The 27996-nt window shown below is 41.4% G+C and overlaps 1 protein-coding gene across 2 annotated transcripts in view; it reads left to right on the forward strand.

Moving 5' to 3' along the window:
• The first annotated feature begins 2099 nt into the window (after positions 1–2099).
• LOC119475267 (cell adhesion molecule 2-like) overlaps positions 2100–27996 on the forward strand; it is a 252243-nt gene continuing 226346 nt past the window's right edge. The window contains exon 1 of one of the 2 annotated variants that reach the window (XM_037747783.1): positions 2100–2625. In XM_037747783.1, coding sequence (XP_037603711.1) covers positions 2565–2625 — 61 coding nt within the window. In that variant the 5' untranslated portion in view covers positions 2100–2564. The remainder of the gene's footprint in view (positions 2626–27996) is intronic. The other variant, XM_037747784.1, reaches the window with a different exon arrangement.

Here is a 27996-nt window from a genome sequence, read left to right on the forward strand (position 1 = left end):
TTTCTGTCTACACTGCTGTCTCATTAACCCCCTTGTACAGTACTGTGGAACCTGCTCTTTCTCCTTATTTCAGCTTTTTCCAAAGGGCTGCAGACTGCTTCCACCCACTGTCCCCCTACACCTATACACCGTCTTGTCCCATCACATCCTGCCTCACCTCACCACCCCTCTGATTGTCCATCACAAGACAATCTTCAAAGCTCAGGCAGTTGTCAACCTTAATACTTCACAGCCATCTAACCTGGATCATCACTATCAACAGAGCAGTGAGCAATGAAACATATGAGAGTTACCCAGTTCATGTGGAAGGACAGCTCACACCCAGGAGCACGTTTGCATTGCTCTTTCTCTGTTTTGAATTCTGAGCCCATTCTACTTGCACACTGCAAAAAATTACCCGCTTGTCTCTTAGGTTGCACCCTGGTGTGACTGACGATGCTGAAGTCCATTTGAGATCCCGTAAGCGATGGATTTCACGCTGTATTTTCACGCACTAAATGCATTTTACAAGTTTTGCAGTGACTGACTCAGATAAGCGACATCAGGCTTCAACATCTTTGCTGCATGTCCTGCTGCTGTAAAGAGCTTTAATATCCAAACTCTTATTTATAATGTAATTACTAGGTTTTTGCACAATCCTTTTCAGCTTCCCACCTCTCCACAGGTTTTATTTAAAATATATGTAGGTGTACACAAGTGTTTGTGTCTATGCATCAATATGCCTCTTTATGTTTTTCATTGCTTTATTTTTAACAAAACAAATAAAATAAGAGTAGAATGAAACATGTTCTGCCACTGAGGGGGAAACATAAGCTAATATCGAACTTTATTTAGCTATCCTGAGGGAAATTGTTGTGCAGTAGTTGCAGTACAAAGTAAGAGTGCAAAAAAAGGTGCAAATACAAAATAAATATGTTTGGCATCATGGAGCAACAATTCCATAATAACCTTTCAGCATATGTAATTCAAGTTTTCTGAGAGATACCTAGACTTCTGCACCTCCTCATGGCTCTGTTTTCAGGCTTTAAAAAAATCTAGCCCGTGACGGATGGCCAATCACAGGTCATTTCGTTCCTATTGAGCGCTCCTATTGGCTGTGCTCCGGCTGGTGGGCGGTGCTTGGCATTTCCTCAACTGATCTCAACATGGCTGCCGGGCTCACAAACTTTCTCATTTTACATCTAAACAGTACCCTACAAGATGTTTCTGAAAACATTTGAGATGAGAAATAGGCATTACAGTCACAGAATATTTATTCATATTAGCTGCCTAGTTTGACTGTTTGATCAGAGTTTGCTAGTGATTGACAGCTACTCAGAGACGGCAAGGCTCCAGCACGGCTTTGATTGGTTGTTTTCCTCTGTGAAATCCTGCAGATGCCATTAGGAGTACCGGAGGACACAGATGAACATGATTTTTTTTTTCAGCTCTACTGTCAGGATATAGTGACCGTTTTATAAAAAAATACCTTTTTTTTAAAATCATATTTGCTCCAATTCTACCCACTGCTGCATTAATAATAAGATAGATAAGATAAGATAAGATAGAACTTTATTAATCCCGAAGGAAATTCTTGTGCCAGAGATTGCTTAAAAATACAACAAAATTACAACAAGTTCAAGTGTATAAAATAAAAGTGTATAAAATAAAAAAAGTACTATTTCTAGCACCAGTGCCTAATAGAATAACAATTAAGTAAGATACATTTAGTAAAATGAGTAAATAAGATAAGATAAGTAAAATAAAAAAAGGTAAAGTAAGCTAACAAACAGAAAAATAAGTAATATTGCACAAGTTGGACATTTATATTGCACACAATGAACATTCTTTCCCCAAAACAGTTCATTCTGGGAATTTCCAAGATTTTTTTGTCATGATATTGGGCAAGATTCGACCTTTTTTTTCCATTGAAAAGTGATGTAAACTCATCCCAATGTCCTCTGACACTCTTCCTAGTAAGTCTAAAAACATGTTGAAACAGATCTTTTTTGCAGTGTGTCTCACACGCTTATCCCCCTTTCCCTGCTCCCCCTCTCTTCACTTAGCCTCGGGTCTCCGTGATTGGTTCACTTCTCACGTCCGTCAAAGCCGTGTGGGCGGGACTCAAACAATCCACTCGTGCTCCCCTGCGCTGTGGATTGTGCGCCACAGCAGACCGAGAGCGGGGCAGACAGTAGTAGTAGGCTCCAGCAGCAGCAGCAGCAGCAGCAGCATCTACTCTGTTAACCGGAGGACGACTACCTACCTGCTCTCAGTGGCCGACGTTTACCGCTGCTTTCCAGACTATTACTACCGCTGGTGTTTCCCTGAAAATACTCTGTTTTTGAGGACTGTTTTTCCAAACAAAACACAGGCTTTCGGGGTCGTGAAGTGTCAACCCCATCTTTTTCCCCACAGAGACGCACAAAAGACGCACTCCTCCCGAGGAGTTCCACCTGGATAGCTGACTAAAGCAGGTTCCGGTCCGGTCCGGTTCTTTGGTCCAGTGGAGGAGAGAGAGAGAGACGAGGAGAAGTTCTAGCTGCAGGAAGAGCAAGAAGAGAGACACAGAAGAAGAAGACAGGATGAATCTCAAGAGTCATTTGATTTTCACCCTCTACACTATTTATGGGATTCTTCTGAAAGGTGAGTCTGGGGCGAGAGTGGTGCGCGTGTGTATATTGTGTACGTGCGCGCAATGCTACAGGGCCAGCAAACAGAGCAGGATAGAGCGCGGTCACACGCGGGTCCTGGCACAAAGATGCGTCTCTCTCTCTCTCTCTCTCTCTCTCTCTCTCTCTCACGCGCGTGCACGTGCATATACGTGCGTATGCAAACGTGCGTGATGTGAGACACAGGAGAGAGAGAGAGAGAGAGAGAGAGAGAGAGAGCTTGTCCTGTACCATTCAGGATCACTTGGATGTTAATGTGGAGGAATGAGGGGAACCTCTTTATTGTCATAAAGCGTGCAGTGCAGCCAGACAGGTGCGTCTCCTCCTGCGTATGCGGATGTGGATGTGTTATGTCCTGTCCTGTGCTGTGCTGTGCGTGAGTGAGTGAGTGGCAATGAAAAAAAAGCCCGCTAGGAAAGACACACCTCAACATGAAGCAGCCAACCCCATCCCCATCGGTTGTTTTTTTGACTTGCAGCACTTGGATGAGTCACGGAGAGACACTGGCAAACGTTTTTGATGCTGCTGATTAGGGTTAGCTTTATATAGAGGCTTCACAGACATGCAGAGCATTTTTTATTCCAGAATAGTTGTTTTGTTTATGCTTGTGTTTTTCTTATGTGCAGGTGTATAGTGTGTCTGTTGCTATAGTCATCTCCAGTGTTGTTGTGTGTGCCCTGCATGGAGTTTTAAAGAAGGCTATTTTCAATAAAGAAAAAGGTGTACATGCTAGGATTCTCCATTAGAGTTTATTTTCCGGTATGATAGCCTGATCGTATTGAGGTCAGTCTTCCTCTCAGAAACTGTACCAGCGATTTCTGTTGTGTTTACCTTTTTGTAAGATGGAAATCCATTTTTCTCAACAAAATGTGAATATTATTCTGATCTTGAGACTGTTTTGTTGTAGTTGCACAATAAACAGCCGGCAGCGGTGTTTACGCGGCTCGACTGTAAACAACGATAGTAAGGTGACATTGGGGGTCAAGGTCACGGTGCATTTCAAGATGGTTCAGTGTGTGCTTTATCGGCATATGCATTCAAGTGGAACTGTACCATATAAATAACAGTGAAATGATATACAGTGGAAAAAAAAGCTTTTGCTGAAACAGCTTTTCAGGTTTATATCATGCTTATATTAGTGTCTAGAGTTAAATGTGTATGTGACAACAGAGTAGAGGATTTGGCGCCAACGCAGTATAAGGAAAGTGAATTCTGGGACTACAATCATTGATGATTATGATTTATTATGCCTCAAGTTGGAATTTTAATATCATTATAAAACTTTGTGTTCATATCAGGCTATTCTATTTTCAGGATGCAGTGCAGAAGCTGTGAATTCTTCTTCCACTTTTTACAAATCTGATAAAAAATTAGTATAACCCAGTGGTATTTTATGTGGTAATTTCTCAGTAAAATGCAGTGTAGAAAACAGTGCTGAATGGCATTCAAGTTCAAGAGGGAACACTTCTTGAGTTCCCTGGCTGTGTGTACAACAACAGTGGCAGGAGGGTGATGGATCTACTCCGAAAACCACTGTCAGTCTTACCAGCAGGGCCGCATATGCCCCGCTGAGCTTCAGTTTTGTGACATAAAGTCCACTTTATCCCACTTGAATCACATCATGATGTATTTAAGGCATTTGATAACAGATTTATTAACATGAAAGTCTTGACTTTAACCGCGAAAATCCCAAATGGGGAGATCATTTGCGCTTGATTCCCTTGATCGCTTGTTGTCGTCTCTTTGAAGTGCATGAGTGTGTGTGTGTGCGCATGAGAGCGAGAGCGGTCCTTCCTTAATAACCAGACATGATTAAGGCCATTCTTGACTTAATGAATTGATATGTAATGAGGTATCGTAGGGTATATCTGGCAGCTCACACTGCAGCTTGTATTGACATTACGAGGCCTTTTTTTTTCCTCTTTATTCTCCTTAGGGTTGCACACTCGTTATGAGAGTATGTGTGTTTGCATAATATTCCTGCAAATGTGTGCCATGTTTGTATAGCTTATGTCTGAAGAGGCCTAAGCAAAGACATAACTGTGCTTGCAACAGCAGAGCACACGTCGGTTTCGTTTCATGCGTGGCTCATACACACACACACACACACACACACACTCGCATCAGTCTCTTTCTCTCCCCCTAACCCTGAAGAGGATAATGCTAGGCTGCTTGATTTGAACAGTCATCTCGCAGTGCAAGACCTATTATTGTATAGGTTCCACACAGCAGGCAGGTCAGCCTCCTCCTGAACGAAGTCTATCTAGCCGAAGCCGTATCCGCACGCTCTGTAAATGACAGCTGTTTCAGCCCCTCTGGCCTGCCGCCAGCTGGCATCAAGAGATTCCAGACACACTGCATCTCCGTCACCGGCTAGACCTGCGCGGTATATAGTGTGAACGTGAAGTGTTGTGATGGAGGTTGTTGTTTACCAACAGCCCGAGTTGTTAACATATTATCCAGTGTGTCTCATGTGCCCGTGCCGGAGCCAGAGAAAACAGCCTGTTATGCAAATGTGGGCCCGTTACGTAAGAGCTCGGGGCTGAGCGGCAGGCGGGGGGGAGACGGGAGGCAAAGAGAGCAACGGAGAAAAGATGGGAGACGTTTTAGAATAGAGGAGTTGATGTGGGAGGAGAGGTGTGGAGGAGGGAAATGTGCAGCTAAAAAGTGTGCGATATGTCCTCTGGTTGCTGTTTGGGATGCCTGTTTATCACCGCTGCTCTGCCTGGTTCCTGGTAGTCTGTGTCTGTTTTGAACTCTGATCTCGCTAGCCTAAATACAAACCCCCGCTGCGAGATGTGTTTATCCCCGCAGTGAGTCTAAGCTGCCGAAGGCTGACCCTCCATCCCTCTGTACTTCCGTCCATTCCTCCCTCGCTTCATCCTCTCGTCCTGGTGTGGAAGCTTTGTAGCACAGCAGCGTGGGAAAGCTTCTGATAACAAGCGGCCTTGTGTGTGTGTGTGTGTGTGTGTGTGTGTGTGGGTGTGTGTGTGTTTGCAGAGCCACTGATTACACGGGAGAAACAAGATGTTCTCTCTTTCTTGCTCACTTGCTCTCACCCCGCCGCTTCTGTGCATTTTTTGCGAGTGTGTTCATTTTCATGGACACGCTTTGACGGGTGGAACATGTGAGGTGGTGCTCTGTACCTTATACCGATGCCATGAAAGCTTCAATGCTGAGAATCCTCAGTAGAGCAACGCTGGCTCAATGTGCATCACACACACACTCGCACAGACACACACACGGAGCTAGCTCCACTGTGGATTCATTGCTGCTCTGCCAAGGGATTTCCCATGATCAAAGCCAGTCTTTTGTTAGTCCAGGTGTTAAAAAAAAGTTAAAACAGAAAGGAGGAGGAGGCTGGAGGGGAGTGGGGTAGGATTCTGAGCTTACGGGCTCTCCGTGGCGGAGCAGAAATGTGCCTCTTCAGAAACACTTCCAGTGAACCTGCCACCTGTTCCAACTCTTTCTCATATCGGTAAACATTTGAGAATTTTTCTTGGGAAATGTACAGCTATGACAAGTTAAATACAGACGCTCGTACAGTGTGTTTAGACATAGGGATAAAATGAGGCAGGAGGCCAGTCGTTGTTAAGCTTTAATACACATGTAGTCGCAGATGGTAGAGATTCACAAGTGGCAAAAAAACGGAACATAGCAGCAAGACACCATGGAGGAGAGAAAAGTTTCAAGATTTATGCAAATGTACTCTCCGATGTGCACAGCTCCCAAATCAGCCCGTGGAAAAATCTCCTAGACTTTTATGAGTCTGCAAAATAGGATGCGCTCAAACCAAATGACGCAGCGTGCCAGACAGACATTGTTTTACGATACCAGTCCAGTAGTGTTGGATATGGAAAAGTGAGAAAGAATTTACAGAGCAAATATTCCCCTCAGAAGATAAAAAAAACAGTAATAAATGAACTCATTTGTCAAGCACCAGTCATCTAATATCATATGCTTACCCTGTTTTGTCATGATGGCAACCTCAGAAAACATCTGCCAAATCTGAGCGCTAGGTTTAAAGGGATAGTTTGGGTGTTTTTATGTTGTTAGTCAGTGTATTTCCTACAGTAGATGACGGTCGGCACGCTCCCAGTTTAGAGAAGCAGACAAGAGTTACCACATGGAAGCTATGCAATATACTGCTGTGGACAAGGCTGTCAGCAAAACATATTATACCACCTAAAAGAAAGGCCCACCTAAAAAAAATCTGTATCCATTTAAGTGTACGCTATATTTAAAATAATTTCACCGCTTTACCTTGCCGTCAGACAGCCATTTCTGACGGAGAACTGAAGCCGTTTTATCCATCTATACTATTGCCAAAGCCACCAGACTCCATTGAAAAAAAAAAAACTAACTGATCGAGGCAGCGGAAGAACAGCAACTCCCATGTCCTGCGAGGTAAAATTACATTTTTGTTTTTTCAATGGAGTCTGGTTGCTTTGGCGAGAGCATAGATAACAGTTTCAGGTAAACCGGTGAAAATATTCTAAATATAGTGTACACTTAAACTGATATATGGTGCCTTCAAATGAAACTCGTGAGCTCGTGTTTACAAGACGGGAAGTCGTGTACACGATATGCTTGGCGTTCAAGCGGTTAAGTCGTAAGAACAACCGCTGCTAAGCAACGAAGCAACAGAGGCTAAAAATTTAGCAAGCTAGCAAGTGGGTAACATAATGCAGTAAATGCAAAGGCATAATGCCAGAGGGAAAAGATGAGAGCGTTGGGAACATTTTCCTTGGACATAATATAAAATTACAAAGAAAAACAATATAAATTTACAATATATTAACTTATTATGCGCCAAAAAATATACCTCCATGGCCTCCGCCATTTCTAACAACGTCAACAAACACATCACAACTCGTCAACTCAGAGCTTTCAGAAACTTTCCACTTGCGAGGTTGTGAATACCAAAACACGTCCCCATTTGAAGGCAACAATAGATTCTTTTAGGTGGCTAAAAAAACATTTTGCTGCCGGCCCCGTCCACAGCAGTACATTGCTTTGCTGCTATGCCGTCATCTACTGTAGATAATACACTGACTATGGATAAGTACCCCATCCAACCCTACTTCAAAACTTTCCAAACTCTCCCTGTATGTGCTCACTGCTAAATATCCCTCAAAGCTACAGATTCAGTGAGAGGCAAGATCCAACCTGCCTTTATGTATGAGCACACATATATGAATACTGCTCTGAGAGTATATCAGCTGTTGAGGTTTCGTACATCACTTCAGGTCTCCAGGTCTCCCCTTGTGTTGGCACACACACACACACACACACACACACACACACACACATCACCAGAGCTTTAAAGCAGTCACTCAGTTTACTGGATTCCGCAGTATAAGGCTGATCCTGGCAAGACTCCTGAAAATAGAATAAATAGTCTATAGAGTAAATGGCTGTGTGATGGCGATGACGCACCATTGGGGGTGGTTGCCAAACATATCTATAATTATGTTCATTCATGAACATGTCACATTTCTAAGATAGTAATAGTATATTCTTTTAACCAAAGTGATAGGTATTATCTATTAGTATCCTGCGTCGGTGATGCTGTGAGCTAATAGCTACAAATACAAGAACATGTCAAACACAAATTCCCATTTTTTTTTTTTTTTATGTAGAGAATCAATGCAGAGTAAATTTAGATTTTTTATTTTGGCATCAAGGCTGCGTTTCATGTTTCTTAGGCAGAGTGGGATTTTAAAGCCAGCCCAAAGCGAGAGAAGGGAGAGATGAAATAAAGCCTCCCATGGAGAACGGGGAGAATACAAGCCCACAGGTGGATTTGGCTGCAACAGCGGCGGCGGCAGACAGCGAGTTTGCACCCTAAATAGACCTCCCAGTAGGTAGAAGAAGTATGCAAGCTCAGCTAACATATCAGCTGATGGGGCTTTTTTCTTCAAGGTTAGCTATTTATGTATACAAGCCAGAATATGAACCGATGTGCATTTATGGATGTGTGATGATAAAATAAAACGCCTTTACAGTTAGAAAAGTACGCTGGAGGTTCGAGGTTTGATTGACAAGCAAACTTCTGTGATGTTTGGCTTCTGTTGTCTGAGTCAGACTTCAGCGATCAGATATAATCTACCTATACGCAAGCACACACACACACACACACACATCGGGAAAGACTTGTGTTATTGTGTGTGTGTGAGTGCATCAGCCTGTGTGTACGCGCGCATGCATATGTGATGTCTGTATTTAGTGTTGAATTCCAAAGGATTAGCGAGTGGCTAATCTGAAGTCTCCAGTCTTTGACAAGCCATGTGTCACTAATCTCAAACACTGTGGAATAAAGAGACACAAACACAATCACCTTTTGGATTAAAACTCTCCAAACAGAGGGCGTTTGTAATCTTTCACTCCAACCAGGAAAAGGCAAAGGGGGGTTCAAACTGAAGAAAAAGAGAAATTAACGAAAACCCATAACAATTACATTATTTACTGCCTCTCTTTCTTTCCCTCATACACACATATGTATATGCATAAATAATCAATCAAATGCACTTTGATTGCACTTTGAGTTGAACCAAATGGGCTCTACAGGTCCTCTTAACAACTCTTAGCCTAGATAATGTTCTTTTTATGTTGTGTGCCCTTTCATCTGACAGCTTCTTTTCACGCAATTCCCCGAGGGCCAGAGTCTGGAGACTTGGTAGTACATGTTACAGTAATCATTTTCTTCAACGGAGATAAAGATATGGACAGCCGTGACTCTGCCCAGTCCCTCAGCTCTTCTGCCACAACTCTCATATTGTTTGGGGACTCTGCGTCTGTTCTCGACAGAAATGTATTCAGCCAAAGCAAAGTCGGGGCCCACATTGTGTACAGTAACATTCTAACAGCATATGTGTGTGTATACCAAAAACACACACTCACTGGCGCAAATATGTATGCACACTTATGCACACAAAAAACCCCAGCAGTGTAAAGACACAGCAGTGAGAGAAAACAATAGATATGTTTTTTGGGGTTTTCAGGGACAGCATTTGCTGGGGTATAAACATGAGATGAAGCTTCAAATTTGTGGCATTTTTGGACTTTATTGCAGCCGTTTTTATGACCCAGATTCACAGATGACTTTCTCTGTCCACACACATATTTTTCATTCAAATCAGGGTTGACAGGAAGGCTAAATTCACAGGCAATATGTTGAAAAAGCAGAATGGGGAAGGAAAAGAAAGATATAACCGCTATCTCTAGGCTCTACGATTTGGGGTTAAGATAGAAACATACCAACAAATCTCTTCTCTTTTCACACTGCAAAATACACCATTAGGTCTATATAGCCAAAGGTCCATTAAAGCTTCAGTAGGCAGAATGTTTTTGGCATCATTGGGCAAAATAATAACCTTTCAGCATACTGTTATTCAAGTATTCTGAGAGATAACTAGACTATTGCACCTCCTCATGGCTCTGTTTTCATGCTTTAAAAAAATCTCGCCTGTGACGGGAGACTTTGGCCAATCACAGGTCATTTCAGAGAGAGAGAGAGGACGTTCCTATTGGCTGTTCATTCAACGGACACAGCTGTCAATCACTCGCAAACTCCGATCAAAGAGAGTTTGCGCCGGCTGGTGGGCGGTGCTTGGTATTTCCTCAACTGATCTCAACATGGCTGCCGGGTCATAAACTTTCTCATTTTACAGCTAAACAGTACACTACAAGATGTTTCTGAAAACATTTTATGTGAGAAATAGGCATTACAGTAGCAGAATATTGATTCATATTTGATCAGCACTGCCTAGTTTGACCATTTGATCGGAGTTCGCAAGTGATTGACAGCTGCTCAGAGACTGCAGGCTCCAGCTCGGCTCTGATTGGTTGTGTTTCTTTTAATCATATTTGCTGCAATCTTGCTTACTGCAGCTTTAAAGGGAAAGTCTAGTCAGTTCACAAACAGGAAATTAATCTATATCCCCAGTAAATCCCACAGGTGTTCCCCTAGTTACTTCATATCTTTCCAAATCACCACTGCTATTCCATAAAATAATCCCTAAAATGAGTTGCAGCCCTTTTTAATGACAGCGCTCATTCCCTCCTGATACACATTTCTAATGGATACTCACACTTGTTAATTTCTCGTTGCTATCATTTTGTTTTAAATTGGCTTCAGAATGCAGCTGCGTCAGCTATGCATGAGTCGTTCCATGTGTATGCTTCGTTTTATCGTTATCGTGCATGGCATTGATTTAGTGCTTAATTGCTTAACTTGTACTTAAACAATAGCAATATGGAATTATGTCATGATACTAATTGAAAAGCCGGATTTACTGCATCCACAAATGCAGATCTGTGCACTTGTTTTAGCATCGCGGTCTCAAAGGAAAGCCTAGAAGTAGCTAAAGCTAATTGAAATATAATTCCCCAAAGACACATGTTCGTGTTAATTGACTTTCTGTGTGTGCCCGTGTTAGTGTGTGTGTGCGCACACTCGAGTGTGCATGTTTTTGTATTCATATTATCGCCACAAGTCACTTTCTAGTCCCTTGTCTAATCATCAGCTTGAGGCTCCCCCCACATCTTAATTCAGTTTTTGAAAGCTATTAGACACTCTTTTGCATGAGCACCATTTCTAAACGCAGTTAATGTAGTGAAATTATGCAGTTAGAATCCACTGATGTTGTCTTGAACTCACACTGAGCCGGTCCTTCCATTGTGGTTGGCGCACACCGTTAAATCCAAGCACTTTTTTTACCGCTGTGTTGTTTCAGTTCTTATATCTTGGGTAATGTGCAGAACAATAGGGCTTCAGATGGGAGCGAATGGGGGAGTTTTGCGTGTATGTGTGTGCGCAGGTTTCTGTGTGAGTTTCTGTGTGAAAGCAGAGAGAACCCACATTATGTCTTGAGCCTGTAATTAAAACTACAGGTGTGAAATTTCATCCATTTGGAAAGGTTTCACACCCTGTTAACAGACACGCATGCACACACACACACACACACACACACACATAGACTTTAACAATACGATATTATCACGATACTTAAGTCACGATACAATCTTATTGTGATTTTTAACATTTTACAATTCTTCAATTTTACAATTTATCACAATTTATTATATTTTTTTCATCATTTTCATCATGTTGAGATACAGTTTTCCTATTTTTTTATTTCAATATTTTATCGCGATTAATCGCAAATTCATCACACATTTTGTATCTGTTCAAAATGTACCTTAAAGGGAGATTTGTCAATTATTTAATACTCTTATCAACATGGGAGTGGGTAAATATGCTTGCTTTATGCAAATGTATGAATATATTTATTATTAGAAATCAATTAAAAACACAAAACAATGACACATATTGTCCAGAAACCCTCACAGGTACTGCATTTAGCATTAAAAAATATTCTCAAATCATAGCATGGCAAAGTCAAGCCCAACAGGCAACAACAGCTGTCAGTGTGTTGACTTGACTATGACTTGCCCCAAACTGCATGTGATTATCATAAAGTGGGCATGTCTGTAAAGGGGAGACTTGTGGGTACCCATTGAACCCATTTTTATTCACATATTTTGAGGTCAAAGGTCAAGGGACCCCTTTGAAAATGGCCATGACAGTTTTTCGTTAGATAGTATGGTTGGTACCAATTGATTCCCTACATTTGTAGTCTAGTTTTTTTCTAGCTTTAAAACTGAGTCTGCTTCAAACTCTGTTAATGCGTTAATGAAATTAGTCGCGTTAAACTATTTTTGCGTTAACACCCTAAACTTTGACAGCCCTAATAATAAAAGATTGATACTTGACGACTGTGTATATACAATATTGTACACGCAAAATTTCACAATGCTATGCTGTATAGATTTTTTTCCCCCACCCCTAATTAACATGTTTATACCATGCACAGTACAGTCGTAGCTTGTACCCTTATAACCTCAGAGTTGCAAACTGACTGACATGTGAAGTGGGCATTCAGAAGAGGTTTCTTCAGTGCAGTGGTCATAATTCCTTCTTGATCTGAGGCATTCAAGTGCATTTAATTTATCATATTCGCACACATAAAGGAGCACTTTATTAATGATGATAGTGCCCTTGCCATTTCATGCCTCCAAATGTCTCCGCTGTTCTCTTCGTGGCTCTGCTGTCATGATATCTTCCATTCAGTTGTGCATATATATATATATTTCTTTTCTACCAGTATGGATCCTGTTTCTGAGGAGAATTCCAAAATCCTATATTGGTTCTAAGTTTGGAGTCTGGCCGCTTTCTGTGTAGAGATTGCTCCAGGCCTGTTGTAGAGGGGAGGGAAGATGGAGTCAAGTGAGACAATTTATAACAGTTAAAAACCAAATGAACTGAGACCCTTGGCTTGGGTGAGCGAGCGGCAGCATACATAATGCGCCTTAGGGATTTCTTCTCTCTGTGTGTGTGTGTGTGTGTGTGTGTGTGTGTGTGTGTGTGTGTGTGTGTGTGCGTCCAAGCTAGCAAACACACAGCACACAAAAACACACAGCACCCTCCGCCATCTGTCTCTGTTTGCCACATTGCAAATCCATTATATGCTACACAACATTATTCCCCCCATCCTAAGTGGCTCACACCCCTGAGCTTACTTCCTACTATCCTACTCAGTGGAACGGTGACAATTTGCCACCGCGTACACATCTCTGTTAAAGACGCTGTGGCATGTTTCCAGCTGGATTTTAATACATATTTTCATGCTCCATTTGCATTTTTTTGTAAGTTGGTGTTTAGCATTGATGCTTTAGAGATTTTACAAGCCTGTTTGCTTGTTCCCGCTGCTTCATGTGTTAATTTGTGTGATATTTTCCAACCGGTTCCCTGTTGAACTGTCACTGGACTTTAATAATCCTGCCACCTTCAAGAATTATTAATTTTAGCATTTTGGCAGACTGATTTAACACATGCACACACACACACCCCATGAATCTGGCTAAGGTTTGGCTCAGTAGTTTTATAGCTAACTCATCTCCACTTCTAATCAAAAAGCGTCCCCAGCTCTGAACCTCCTGCTGAGGAAACAAAGAAGTTATTATGTTTTTAAATGGTCTCCAATTACGGGTAATTTCACCGCCTATCTTAAAGCTATTTGCTTTTCTCTCACTTTGCTCCGGTTGGGTAGAGCAGGCATTGTGCTTTGCAAAAACAACAACTAGACGAGTTAGACATACAGCAGATGCATTCTTTCGGAAAACAGAATGGCCTGCCCTGCTTTGCACTCTCTCCCTCTCTCTGTCCCTCCTCATCTCTTATCATTAGAAATGGGAAACACAGCTAGCTCAATTCCTCCTTTATCTTCCTCATTAGTGTTTGTCTCACAGTGCACTCAATTACTCAGTCCATCACTCTCCTTTACCCACAAGTCAAAGGCTTCCACTGGCTGAAGTGAGTCAAACTTCTCATGTAGTTAGAGTCCAGTAAGACTCATTGGTGAGTAGTGGGTGGCTCCAAAATTGTGCATTCTTGTGTTTAACCGTAGACATCTTAAATCTGTGATGTTTGCTTTGAAACAATTTTTAGTATGTCAGTTTGCAGCCCGATGCTACATCTCTATGCTTCATGCTTTTTACACCTCTAGTCAGAGCCTCACTGCTATGGCATTTTTACAATTTTAAATGTTAATCTATAGCCCACCTGAGGAGTGCATTTAGCACAGCTGGATTAGTTTTGATGGATTGGATTTCAGTTATAACCATGACTGTATGTTTCAGCGTTTGGCAGCAGTCATTTATTTTTAGATTGTTTGACATTTCAGTAATAGCAGCTTATTTCACTGGGGAAATTGTCAACGTATATATATATTTTTTTAGAAATGTGTTATTGCTCCTGGTAGCGTTCTTGTAACGGCTCGTATCGTCTGGCTATTTCATATCCATATAAAAGGAGTAAAAGACTGTCTTTGCAGAAACTACAGGAAATGTGGAATCCAAATTATGAGTCACAAGGAAAAGACTTCTGAAACAAGCATTTTGTATCAATATTAAACCCATTTATGCAGATGAATTAAGTAACTTTCATTTGAGAATTTAATTTATTTTAGATTATCTTGTTTTACAAGGCGCTGAAAGTAGGACTGGGCAATATGGCCAAAATCTTCTATCCCGATATAGTTCATTTCATATTTTGATAATGATTTATATCACGATATAGCGTGTTTTCTGGTAATTAAATACATGCATTGTCTATATGAAATAACCACATGGTAAAGCCTGCTGTGTGAATTAAATACTCATCAATTTAATAGGAGTATTTTTTTCATTTAATTAAGATTGTTAATGCAAAATGAACACAACAGTTTCAAGTGAAATTATATTTAAAAATAATAATAAATATATATATATAGCTATACATTGACTAGGTTTATATGCATGCACACAAATACAGAGTAATCAGATTAAGACAATAGTTTGATTTAACAGAGTTTGATCTGTTTTTCTGAGAAATTTGAGTTAGTATGTGCTTGTTATTATCAATTTAGACAACGTACATGTAATTGTGTATCATGAAATATTGATATGTGATTTCATCACGATAAGATTTGGAAGACGATAGATTATCATATTGAATTATCACCCAGCTCTAACTGAAGGTCTGTTCTGACATTTTCCTTTTTGAAACTGTGCAACCATACATGTATTTCTCAATGCTTTTTTATCTCCCGTTGCAAATTCATGCTATGGCTACTACGCCAGACTAGTTTGCCTACCATGCTAATGCTGCTGTATGTGTATCCAGTTCAAATGGACCAGCTAATGCTAATCTCTGCTAATCCTCTGAGCATCACCCTCAGAGCAACATTTATCATGCTACTGTGTAGTTGAGATGGCAAGTGGAGGAGAGGGGGACAGCAAAAAAATGGTGAATGGGGATATCAGCGTAGCAAAATATTAAATCATAACAGTTGACGCGCACAAATCCTCACATCAGTGGTCACCTTCCAACGCCCGCTTCTCCGCACACACACACACACACACGCATCCACAGGCACACATACACATGCGCACTCAGAGCTGCAGACACAAGCTATTACTGAAGAGATAGGTCCCAAAATCTCCTGCCACGGCGGTAATAATGAGGCAGTGTTAACCACAGTAGCACTGAGCTGGTAAATGGTAGACTACTCTCCAGGACTCAGCAGCTGATCCTAAGCCCTTGTCGTAATGCACTGGTCACCCTAATCCTGACCTTATTAAAAGTGAGGCAGAAAGGGAGCCACATCTTTAGACTGTATAGTAGTCCCTCAATATAGCTGGTCCCACTATCCCGGGCTGTTTGAGAGGAGGTGACCTTCATATGGCATAATCCGCGGAGACACCTTTCACCCCCATAGGCATTATGATCACGGAGCTGAGGTCACGTTAGAGTTACATTTTTGATGAATCTGAGAGTATTTGTTATGAAGAAAAAGTAATTGGATTCTAAGAAAAAGTGCAGTGTGTAAACAGAGACCAGAAATAGTAAGATCAAGTATTTCCTGTTTGATATGGATCATTTCCATATTCACACACCATCGCAGTGCAATGCGATACCCTGCAATACAGAGAGTAGCGCTCCGTAATCATAGTGCACATGGCAGCAAGAAATGATTTGACCGTAATATGAAATAATAAGAAATCTTCTATCATTTAAACTACGTGCTCATATCCACGTTTTCTTATCTGAGATCTTTAACGAAAAACTGTAGTTTTGATATATATAGCCTGTGCTATCCTTGATGTCTTCTTACGGTATGTCCCGCATAACGCAGCTCTACTTGAATGAGACTGAACAGTAAAAGATAATCATGAAATTGATAATTTGCACCCTGCTCTCGTAAACACACGCTTGTCTCATGATTTTGAAGTGGTGGAATACGTTGACTTCAGCACTTATTTCTCCCACTTTTGGGGTTCATTATGTCCACAAAGAGATATTGCTGCACATATAGCTCTGTCCCTCCCATAGACACAAAATGTGACATTTAAATCGGGTGACACTTTCCTACTTTAAATTAAGCAAAATCACTGACATTATGGGGCACATTACGTCTAAGATGCCGTTTGAAATATCATTATATTAAGAATAAATCCAGAAATGCCAGATAGTACCACTGAATGTGCTTCTGAAGCAACTAAGTAGACATTTATTTGCTAATTTGTATCAAATTAGGCCTTTTAAAGTATGACGCTATACCAAACAGAAATGCTGCTTGAACTGCTCGCGGTGCTTTCATCCCTTTCCAGCTTGATTAGAAAAACTAATAGCATAATCCCTGAAGTCTCAGCAGTGCTCCTGATATCCAGTGGGTACTTGACATTCAAAGGAGACCACCTTTGATAGAAGAGATAACAGGGAAGAAGAGAAAGCGGAGAAATGCAACAGGGGGAAGGTTGCTTTAAGATGTTATGCGAGTATATGTTGAGCCCTCAGTGACATGTTACTGCCCACTGCTGTGCTGCAATGCTCTCTTAAAGCCTCGCTGTGATAAGATGAGATGAGACAGGGAGGAGGGTGACGGCAAAGCATTGGGTGCGTGTGCGTGCGTCATAAATGGGTTTGAGGGTGAGGTGGGTGGGGGGGTGGATGAGAGAATAAGAGGGATGTGGGGGTAACTGGATGGATGGGGTAGAATAGAGGAATTCCTATATCACATCTGCTCCCCCACCGTACACTGACAGGAATTGGAGCAGAGACAGATTAACCCGGAGAATTTGAAAATAAAAATAAATAAATGAAAGACAGTGCACTAACAGAGCCAAAAAAAGAACAGCAGCCATGCATGAGATATTCAGGAAATGAGCCTTGACAATCTTGTGCTCAAAACACATAAACTCACACACACACACACTATCTCGCAAATGGGAATAGTATACGCGAGCACGGGTTCTTTTTAACTATTTATTATGTATGCAGGCTCAATCACAGAGATAAACCTTGAAGAGGTATGTTTTATAAGGGCCATTTCATTTTGCTTTTTGAAAAGCATTTCAATGAATGCAATAAAAATATGTTTATTTTTTCCTTTAATTTTCTCTCTCCTTCCTGTCTGGATGTTTCATTTCTCCCTTACCCCTCCCGACACCTCACTCACCAGCATCACCCGGGGCTTTCATCTTGGCAGGATGCTTCCTTTATGAGAATACTCCAATTGGCAGACAAGCGCCCTTGTCAGACACCATTCATTGCACTTGCATAGATATGAAAAGTGTTTTAACAAGCACCACTGAGCTTTGCGGTGCAGCGGAAACTGCATACCAATGGCAAATGCAGATCTTGTGACCAAATTAAAGGAGCCGGTGAAGTTTGGAGACGGTTATGTTGATGTCCTTGTCATGCATTAAAAACAAAAAAAAAGTTTAAGTGCAGCCGCCCCAAGGTAGCGAGCGAGTAAAGTTTGCTTTGCTGACATCTGTGGAGAATTAGGGACTGCAGCAGTGAAGTGAACTGAACCGGATACTGTAGCATATTTTCTGAATTTAATTCTCTTGCATTCAATTTGGTCAAATATATCTCCACTTAATCTTGGCTGTCACAACAATAACTTCCAATTGGTATTCAAATACTAAGGCACATGCTGTATAATTAGGTATGTTAATCGCTGCTGTGTATTCTGAGCAAGAGAGTGAGGCACAGTGGCCATTTATCCATCTGTTAGATGCAACATCTGGACATAAACAACGAGTGGGAGTGGGTGATGTACCCATAGGAATTAATAGTTGGCTGTGAGGTCACTTCAAGAGGGTTTATTTTGATTGCAGAGGTTATATATATAGATGTTCCCGTACTTGGAGTTTGAATAAGGAAGTCTGAAAAAAGATGTTTGGCCGGGAGAAACAAAAAAGAAAAAAAACTTTTTCGCAATATTTTAATATTGTGCAAATAAAATGGAAGTAATTAAACAGTGGATGTAACAAAACCAGTTTGTCAGTTATGCAAAGCTAGCAGACTGGGGGTTTTATGGTGGTTAAATAATTTTCCTCCCAGTTTGCCCAGTCAAATTGACTACTTCTATTCCTCCTGGTCCTTTTACTTTTGTTGTTACAACTCCTGATAATGTCCCTTTTGTTCTTGAGTATTTTTCACATTGACTGTAATAAATCTGCAGCGCAGAGAACCTGTGAGGCTCCAGACAGCACTTTTAAATTTGAAAGTCTTCTATTGATCTGGCTTTAACCTGTAACCCTATACAATGCTGTGCAACAGTTTTTTTTAATTATATGTTGAGCAAAAAATCCTTCACCATTTTAGAGCTTCGATGATTAATCGATTAGTTGTCAATTATTGTCAACTATTTTGATAATCCATTCATCGTTTCTGAGTTTTGGACAAAACAAGACATCTGAGGACGTCATCTTGAGCTTTGGGAAACACTGATCGATATTTTTCGCTATTTTCTGACATTTTATAGACCAAACAACTAATCGATTAATCGAGAAATTAATTGACAGATTAATCGACAATGAAAATAATTGTTAGATGCTGGCCGAGATTAGTCGAACGACAGAAAAATAATAACTGTTTTGATAATCAATTAATCATTAAAGTAATTTTTCTTGCATAAAATGCTGTTGTCAGCCTCTCAAATATAGGGATTTCCTGCTTTTCTCTGTTTTATATGATATTAAACTGAATATCTTTGGCTTTTGGACTGACAAAATAACACATTTAAAGGCATCAAATGGGATGCACATGTTTCATTATTTTCTGACATTTTATAGACCAAACGATTAATCGATTAATCAATAAAATAACCAGCAGATTTATCGATAATGGAAATAATCGTTAGTTGCAGCCCTACACCATTCGTGCCGTGGTGCATACTGACAATTCTAATCCAAGTAAGCCTTGGTTTCAACAGGAATTGATCATTACTGACTAGCCCTTATTGCGCCTTTTCCACTCTTTTGAAGTATTCATGTTCACAGCAAGTCTTCAAAATATCAAACAGACATGAGTGAGACAAAAATGGCACCTGACGGGTGTAAAGGTCTGCCATGTCATTATGTTGCTCCAGTTCTATTTTGGCTCATTACACTGGTCAAAATCTGTGAATGGAATTTGGGGAAACTCTATCCTTAAAGCAGCTCGATTGTCAGCAGTCGGCTACAGGAGAGAAACCAAATGTCTTAAAAGGAGGTGATGTCATCATAACTGAGGGTTGTACATCCAGCGTACAATGATCTGGGCCACAAGGACGCTGTCTCTGAAAATATAGAAAGTGGCTGCGTTATAGACCATGGCATATAATTTCCTCTCTTCACGACGATACGTACGGCGCTCTGTTTCCATCAGAATGCACCCAGGCTGTACTGATGAATCTGTTACACCAGCAAGCTACGTTCTTTTCTTTTTCATCTCTGTGTCCTTTACACTCTCTTTCTCTCTCTCTGTCTGTCTATCTCTGGATGAAGTAAGACTTCAGCTTTATATTAGTGCACTGCTGGAGCAACTCAGCTGCATAAAGTGATGCTGTGCATCCTTAACATACAGCATCTGTCAGAGGTCATTTCTGACCGAAGCATGTGTGTGTCTTTTCCTGTATAATGTTTAGTGTATAGCATATACATTCCCCTTAATGGTGTCAAGACATCGATGGTGGTGAAAGGATTGTGGATGCGACCTCTTCCTTTAGTTGAAGGGTTAATGGATTTGACTCGGAATAGGATTTCCTGAGGAGCTTGTTAAACGCGACCTGGAGTTGTATCCCAGTCTGAGGGCTTCCTATTGATGAATTGAGGAGGTCAGGGAGCACCACAATACTGATATCTGGTTATAGCAGTGAGATGATTGGTTAAGAGCAGGTGTGGAGAAATCCAATTGGTTGAGACTAATTAGTTGGAACACCAAAAGGCAGTTGACACTGGAAAAAAACATGAATACAGTCTTTGTTATTGAACTTTTGCTAACCTCCATTTGTCCCATAATGAAAATCTAACCATAGATAGATAATCAATTAAGCTTGAATCAAATGAAAATATCATATGTCTACAAATTGAATTTAAAGGACAGAAAAGGCTCCTTATTCAGTCAATAAAATGTTCAAACTTATTTATACCATTGCTTGGTTGTTGTAATATAATACTGGTGACAGTCAAAAAGTGAATGCTGCTAAATATAGGGGAACAAAAAACATGTATGAGATAATGTACAGCGAGCCGGTCATTATTGCGAAATGAACCCCGACAGGCTGAGCAGGACTTGATTCACCCTGAAGGGGTTTATTTCGCAATAATGACTTGCATGCTGTACCTTATTCCACTTATTACATGGCTACTGACTAAATAAATCAATAATTTGACACGAAATATTGATTTTAACATGATTTTATTCATTAAAAAAGTATTTTATTGATTTCAATCAATACAAATATTCAAGTATTTAATACTCTTACCGACATGGGAGTGGACAAATATGCTTGCTTTATGCAAATGTACGTATATACTACAAATATTGTCCAGAAACCCTCACAGGTACTGCATTTAGAATAAAAAAATATGCTCAAATCATAACATGGCAAACTCAAGCCCAACAGACAACAACAACTCTGTGTGTCAGTGTGCTGACTTGACTATGACTTGCCCCAAACTGCATGTGTTTATCATAAAGTAAGATATAAGATAAGATATTCCTTTATTAGTCCCACAGTGGGGGAATTTGCAGGTGGGCATGTCTGTAAAGGGGAGACTTGTGGGTACCCATAGAACCCATTTTCATTCTCATGTCTTGAGGTCAGAGTTCAAGGGACTCTTGAAAATGTCCATGACAATTTTTCCTCGCCAAAATTTAGCAGTATGCAAGTATGACATGGTTGGTACCAATGGAATCCTTAAGTTTTTAGTTTCATATAATACCAGTATCTTCACTCCAGCTTTAAAACTGAGCCCGCTACGACCTAAAAATTGCAAGTTGCGTTAATGCGTTAAAGAAGTTAGTGGTGTTAAAACAAATTTGTGTTAACGCATTATTAATGCATTAACTTTGACAGCCCTAGATTTTATTGTTTATGGCTAAAAAAAAATAGTCCTGCGTCCATAGCAATGGTCTGTTATTCATAGCAGCGATCTGCTATATGGAAATGCTGTAATTGGGTATTCAACAAGGCTGTGTAATAAAGCAAAATTGGGGCTGGGTGTTGAATCTCATAGCTTGTTTAGTACCAACATGTGTTTCTATTACCAAAAGTTGACATTATATACTGTGTTAGAACAAAAAAATACATTTGATACATTTGTCTTAATTTGCCAGAAATATAAAAAAACATTTATTTATATATATATATATATGTATATATATATATATATATTTGTACCTAAAAGTCAGGTATCATTTGACTGTTATAGAAAACTTTAAAATAATACCCAGCCCTAGGCATTAAACCGTAAACGCTGCTTAATGGTACAAAGCACATTATGCAGGGAAGGACACTGCACAGGACACAAAATGATCCAACTCTTTAAAGCCATTTTAATTTGAATTTTAACAAGGCTTCTGTGGAGTTTTCTTTCCTGCTGGTGTTAATTAAATCTGCAGGATGTGTTGGCAAGAACAAAAGTTTGAGGTGACCAAAAAAAAAGAAGAGGTCTCACTATTTCCCACTTTGAATTGTATCGGGATGAAAACGATGCCATTAATTTAACACAGAGGCACTTAGTGTGCTATTGTGTGCCTCATTGGACTCGGTGCCACAGGTGACACAGACACATTCAGCATAATGAGACGGCATAAAAGTTTCACGACACACAACGACGTACGTATTGTAAAGCTACTAAACAGCTGCAGGGAATCTCACATCCGTCTGACTTTGCCTCTCTCTCTCTAAGTGTGTGTGTTTGCTCTGTCTGCGGGAGGGGAAACATGCCTTGTTTACAGTGTCTGTAGCGACAACTAAATGAAATCACATTTCCCATCAGTCAGTGGGCTAATTGAGGCTAGCTCTTCCATTAGTTGTCTGCTCACATCTCCTTTGTAGGGAGCCAGATCGATCTCTGCTCAGCCAGAGTTGGATACTTGGGTGCACACACACTCCCCTCACACACACATTTATACACTGCTCAAAGTTGATGACTTGCAGGTGCAATCATTTGTGCATCATTTTCTTCGTTCCATACTGAAAATGCTGCTTTATCTTTCCCTATAGTGTTTCCATTTCAACCCCTTTTTTTATGTGCAAATGTTTTGCATGCAATCCAAGCGGAAAAAAAATAGTTTCAGTGCTGCATAAGGCTCTGAGATAGAAGGTGATACCATCAAGGATAATACTTTCACTGCTCCAAAATGTATGTATTAGAGAAAGGGGAGAGTTGAGCTGCTCTTTCTCCATCTTTTGTGGTTTAAAGAAGGAATCTGGCTGTTCCCACAGTCTTGGCAAATCCTGCCTTCCCAAATCCTTTTTCTCAGTAATTCTGTTGTCCTGCCAACGGTGAGTGAAAGCGCAGAAGTGCATTATGGACTGGTCATGCATGAGTAACGAGGGCCCCTTTGAATCTGTGTGTGTGTGTGTGTTTTCTGCCCAATAGAAACCTAGTTATTATGCAGTGGCCCTAAGTGGCCCTCTGCTCCTCAGTTATCGCACATGCACACTCACACCTACACATCAGCATACGCACAAAAAAAACACACATCAGCATTCATTAGAAACTTGCTTCTGCGGTTCACTGTAATGAATACACCCACGCCATCCTTCAGCACCCCCCCCCCCCCCCCCCCCCCCCCCCCCCTTGCTTTTCCCCGCATAAACCATCTGTAGCAGCGAGGCATTAACAGTAAAACTCAGTATGATTTCATATTCAGAACAGGTTGCCGTGAGCTTCTTTCTTTCGCTTTGGACAAACCGAGCCAAGGCAAACCTGACTCAGTTAGCGAAAACCAAAGTGTGACAATTTTCCCACACGCCGGCGAGAGATCATTTTGCTGTTGGACGAGGCAGCAGTTCGGATTCAGTGTTGTGAGGATTATGGTGATACATTAGTCCAATCTGTGTTGATCTAGCAAAGCAGGAGATGAGCAGCCCGTATGTCCGATTGTCGTTTGGATGGGTTTGGGTTTTTTATCGCGTCTGCTTTGGGTCCAGTGTGCCTTGGCGAAGCTTTCGGAAGCTGTACCGTGTTTGCTTTTTCAATACATCCCTCGTGCCAGTGCAGACAACTGTCATCAGCGTGCACTGCCAATACCTGATTCAGCCATATAGATCTGTTTTCCATGTATATTTGATGGCATATTCATGTGCTTTGTGCAGGAGCTAGAAAATACTAACACTTTCTGCAGCTTTTCTGCAGAAATACAAATATACAGTACACTGTATATATCATACATTTTCAATGTCACTGCAAGGAGTTTTTCAAAAACAGGCTTGTGTTTTACAGTTACACTCAGTTAGCCCTTGTATCAGTTTGAGAAATGTGTCAAGCCATAGCAGCAGAATGGACATTTGAAGGGTCTTAAGCTGGGGACTCACCAAGCCGACATCAAAGAACTAGCGGCGACAAAGGCCGCCTGTTGCGTTGCCTCACGTCGCCTTTGTTTTGGCCGACCAGTTGCACTCAAACACACCAATAAGTTGCACTCAAACACACCGCAAAGTCTACAGCTGACAGCCAGTTATCATGGACATTCTGCGCCTGCGTGAGATGAAATAACTATCCACACCAGCAGGTCGCGGTAGTCTGTATTCATCATTCAAAAAGGGAAAACCGGAAGACCGAGCTCGGCGGATATACAAGCTGTTGTTATGATACGTACGTGAAACAAAGCGATGTTTGCCGGCCATTTTCACACCACTCTCACTCATTACTTAGCTTCATTCCAGATGGCCATGTCGTTGTGAAAATATCCGTGTATTAGAATGATCAGATGAGATGAAGATGAAAAATTAAGAGCCTTCTGTGATTTTACTCGTTGGCTTGCTTCCCTCACTTCTGTTTCTCTTGTCGTGGGCTGATTTGTTTAAGCTGAACAGCCAATCAATGAAATCCAATCCAAATATATTTGTAAAGCACATTTAAAAACAACAAAAGTTGACTAAAGCACTTTACAATTAAACATAAAAACAACACAATAAAACACTAAGACCAATTTAAAACCAACAGGACATTAAATTAATAAAAGCGTTCAGGAATGGAAAAAAGATTTTAAAAAAAGGCAACTCTCATGCCGAGCCAAAAGCCAAGGAATAAAAGTGCGTTTTGAGGTTTGATTTAAAAACCGGCAGTGTGGCGGACAGCCGAACATGTGGAGGAAGAGCGTTCAAGAGCTTTGGAAGAGCAACTGAAAAGGCTCGGTCACCCCTGAGCTTCAGGTTTGACCTAGGGACATTCAGAAGCAACTGGTCAGTGGATTTGAGTGTCCTGGATAAAAGATGTGGTTTACACACCGAAAAAATTAGGCCGAAGGACCCTCACCGACAGCCCCGAACTGTCCGATTGCCGACTGTCGGCACGGTGTGTCAGGGCCTTTAGATTAATTTCCCTATCCACTCTCAGCATTCTATTCTTTTCTATTGGAACAACAGAGAGCTGATTTTCTTTCCCGGCCCTGCTCAGTATCTGTCTTCTCTCCTCCTTCCCCCTTCTCCTCCTCCTCGCTAACATGGCATGGTGCACACACGCAATAACATCATAAGCGATTACTCTAGCAGAAATTAAAGCTGTACAACAAGACGACACATGTTAGATTTGACTCTGAGATGACCTGGCTTTAGCCTTGTGCATGTTGCTTACTGATGCTGACAGCAGCCTGTTGCATAATAGGCGTTTACATGTTAGTAGATCATTACAGTTCCTCCTTGATTTAGAATCATTTCAGTCTAAAGAGTGGATATTAACTTCACCAAGCATCCTGCCCTCACATATGCGATTTCCAACATACCACCCACCGAACACACACAGTTCCACATGCACTGTCAGTGTCTCAGTCACATGGAGCTCAGATGGAATCAGTGTGTCTCTCACACACTTATACACACCCCTTTAACCAAGGTCATGTGTAACTTGTTCGCCATGCTTAGGTGTGTTTGTTGATGTTGCGTCGCACACTTTACGCCCACCTTCTCTCTGTTCTCACGTTGTTTTTTCGTGTGTCGTGTTAGTGTGTGTGTGTGTGTGTGTGTGTGTGTAAGCGCTCAGACATGCTGTCATTTTCCCTTGCTACAGGCACAGTTGTGGTTTGGAGGCTGGCATTGTTTGGCTTTCTTTTAGTCACATTCTATTTTTGTTGTGCCTCAAATGCAGCATGACTTCTAGCCCACGGCACAGTATAGTGCAAAGTAACAGAATGCCAGCGAGCGCGCAGGGTCTGTGTTATGTCTTTGTTTATGTTTGTTTATGTGTGTGTACGTCTCCCAATCAATGAAAAAGCCACCGTTACACAAGATGTGTAAATAAATGATTCTGTACCAGCAGAAATCTAATAGATTTATCTTTGCTCTTCTCTCCGCCTGCGTCTGATTTGTGCGGCTGCGAGTGTTTGCTCGTGTGTCCTGATGATTTGAAAACTGCTAGTGAATGGTTAAATAATGACCAGCAGTGACAGAGACAGAGGCTTTGAGGCTGTGGGTTTTTCCTTTTTTTTCCCTCAGCCTCGCAGCATGCTGCCAGAGCCAAAATGGCTCTGCAGGGTCAGCTTTGGCCCCCTGACAGGCTGACGAAGCGAGCACTGTCTATTAGGGGCCAGGCCTATTAAATGATCAGAGACTACGTTCCCCTGACGCCGCTCTGGCTGAGAGGCCTCAACTCCCTCCTGGAAGCCGGCCCAGTGGTGTGTGTTTGTGTGCATGCATGCATGAAAAATGTATGTTTGAGCATGTGTTGACTTCATTTTCAGTTGCTTTTGGAAGTATTGTGTAAAGACCCCTATATATATATTTGATAAGTAAATCAAATAATACGATGCAGGCTCATCTTAAATGTGTGGTAGAGAGAAGCGGTATAGAGCGGACACATCAGAGTGTGTGTGTGGGCTTAGCCCACAGGGTGCTGTGCTGTATCTAGTGCAGTAGCCCAGGAGCTAGATTTATTCCTACAGAGCCCTTTCGAGCAGGCATGGTTCTGCGAATTTGTTTGCATGCTGGGAGGCTTGAGAGACACAATGAATTCAAACCCTCAAATACTCTGTTTCTGTCGCCGCTGGTCATTATTTGACCATTTGCCAACTGCTTCCCACCAGCAACTACGAAGGCATAGATACACAGCAAATCACGAAGACGCTCGCACACACATAGGCAGGTTTGCCGCTGCCGGCTAGCCCTCGTTACGTGGCAGGAAGCAGCGTTGCGTGTTAGCTGTTGCTTTCATACAGGTCCCTTCTTTACGATTCTCTACAGTCGTCGTTATTGACAGAACTTAAACAAGCCCTACTGTGCAGAGTTCACCGGTTCAGGTGTTTCTATGGGTGACTGCGTGGTTGTGAATACGATTGATGCAACCCTGTTTGGCCCGTGCTCAGGAGGAGGTACTGAACCTTTCCATTTTCCAGGAACTTTGATGTGTTGCCACTGTTGAGTGCTGTGGATCATGATTGATCAAGCAAGCACATTGTCACATCTGTAAACATCACAGAAGTTCATCTTTATGGTTTGTCTCTCTGCAAGACACGTGTGATTCATCCCCTACCCTATTTGTCAAGGTTTCCAAAGCTTTCAGCTTCGCTACTAGGGAACTAATGTAAGGTTTTTACTCAATTACGGCTACCCTGCCAGATTTGTTATTGCAAACTGTAGTTTCTGTGATGGTGTCATGGTGTGGAAAACCAAAAGAGGCCCAGACATCAGTAATTTTACTTTTTATTTATCAAAACCTCTCCCAACTCCTTATTCTCTCGTCCCTTTCTGTCTTTGTTTTGTTTTGTTTTCACCCACTCTGTGTCTTTGTGGTTGGAAATCATGAGTTGCATATGGCATACAGACAGCTCCAGATTTCATTAAAAAGTCATCCACAATAACACTGCATAATGCCATCTCCAGGCCCATTGTGTTGGTTTGTATCACTGTGTGTGTGTGTGTACATGGGTTCTGTCTCACTCTGTCTCTGTGTCATGATTATGTATTTTTACTTTCTAAAGTAAAGCTGGATTTTAAGAACATTGAGAAGATTCACATACAGGTTTTCTTCTGCCTCCTGTAGCTCAGGAGGTAGAGCGAATCATCCGCTAATCGCATGGTTGGCGGTTTGATCCCTGATGACTTCCGTCCACATGTCAAAGTGTCCTTGGGCAAGACACTGAACCCCAAATTGCTCCAGATGGGCCGGCACCTAGTATTGTATTTCACTGCCAACAGTGGGTGTGTGAATGAGAAGCAAAATGTAAAGTGCTTTGGATGAAAGGGGTTATAGAAATGCAGTACATTATCTACCATTTAAACTGGCAGTAGGCAGAATATTT

Source organism: Sebastes umbrosus, chromosome 17, assembly GCF_015220745.1.
Source record: "Sebastes umbrosus isolate fSebUmb1 chromosome 17, fSebUmb1.pri, whole genome shotgun sequence".
In the NCBI taxonomy this organism is placed as follows: domain Eukaryota; kingdom Metazoa; phylum Chordata; class Actinopteri; order Perciformes; family Sebastidae; genus Sebastes; species Sebastes umbrosus.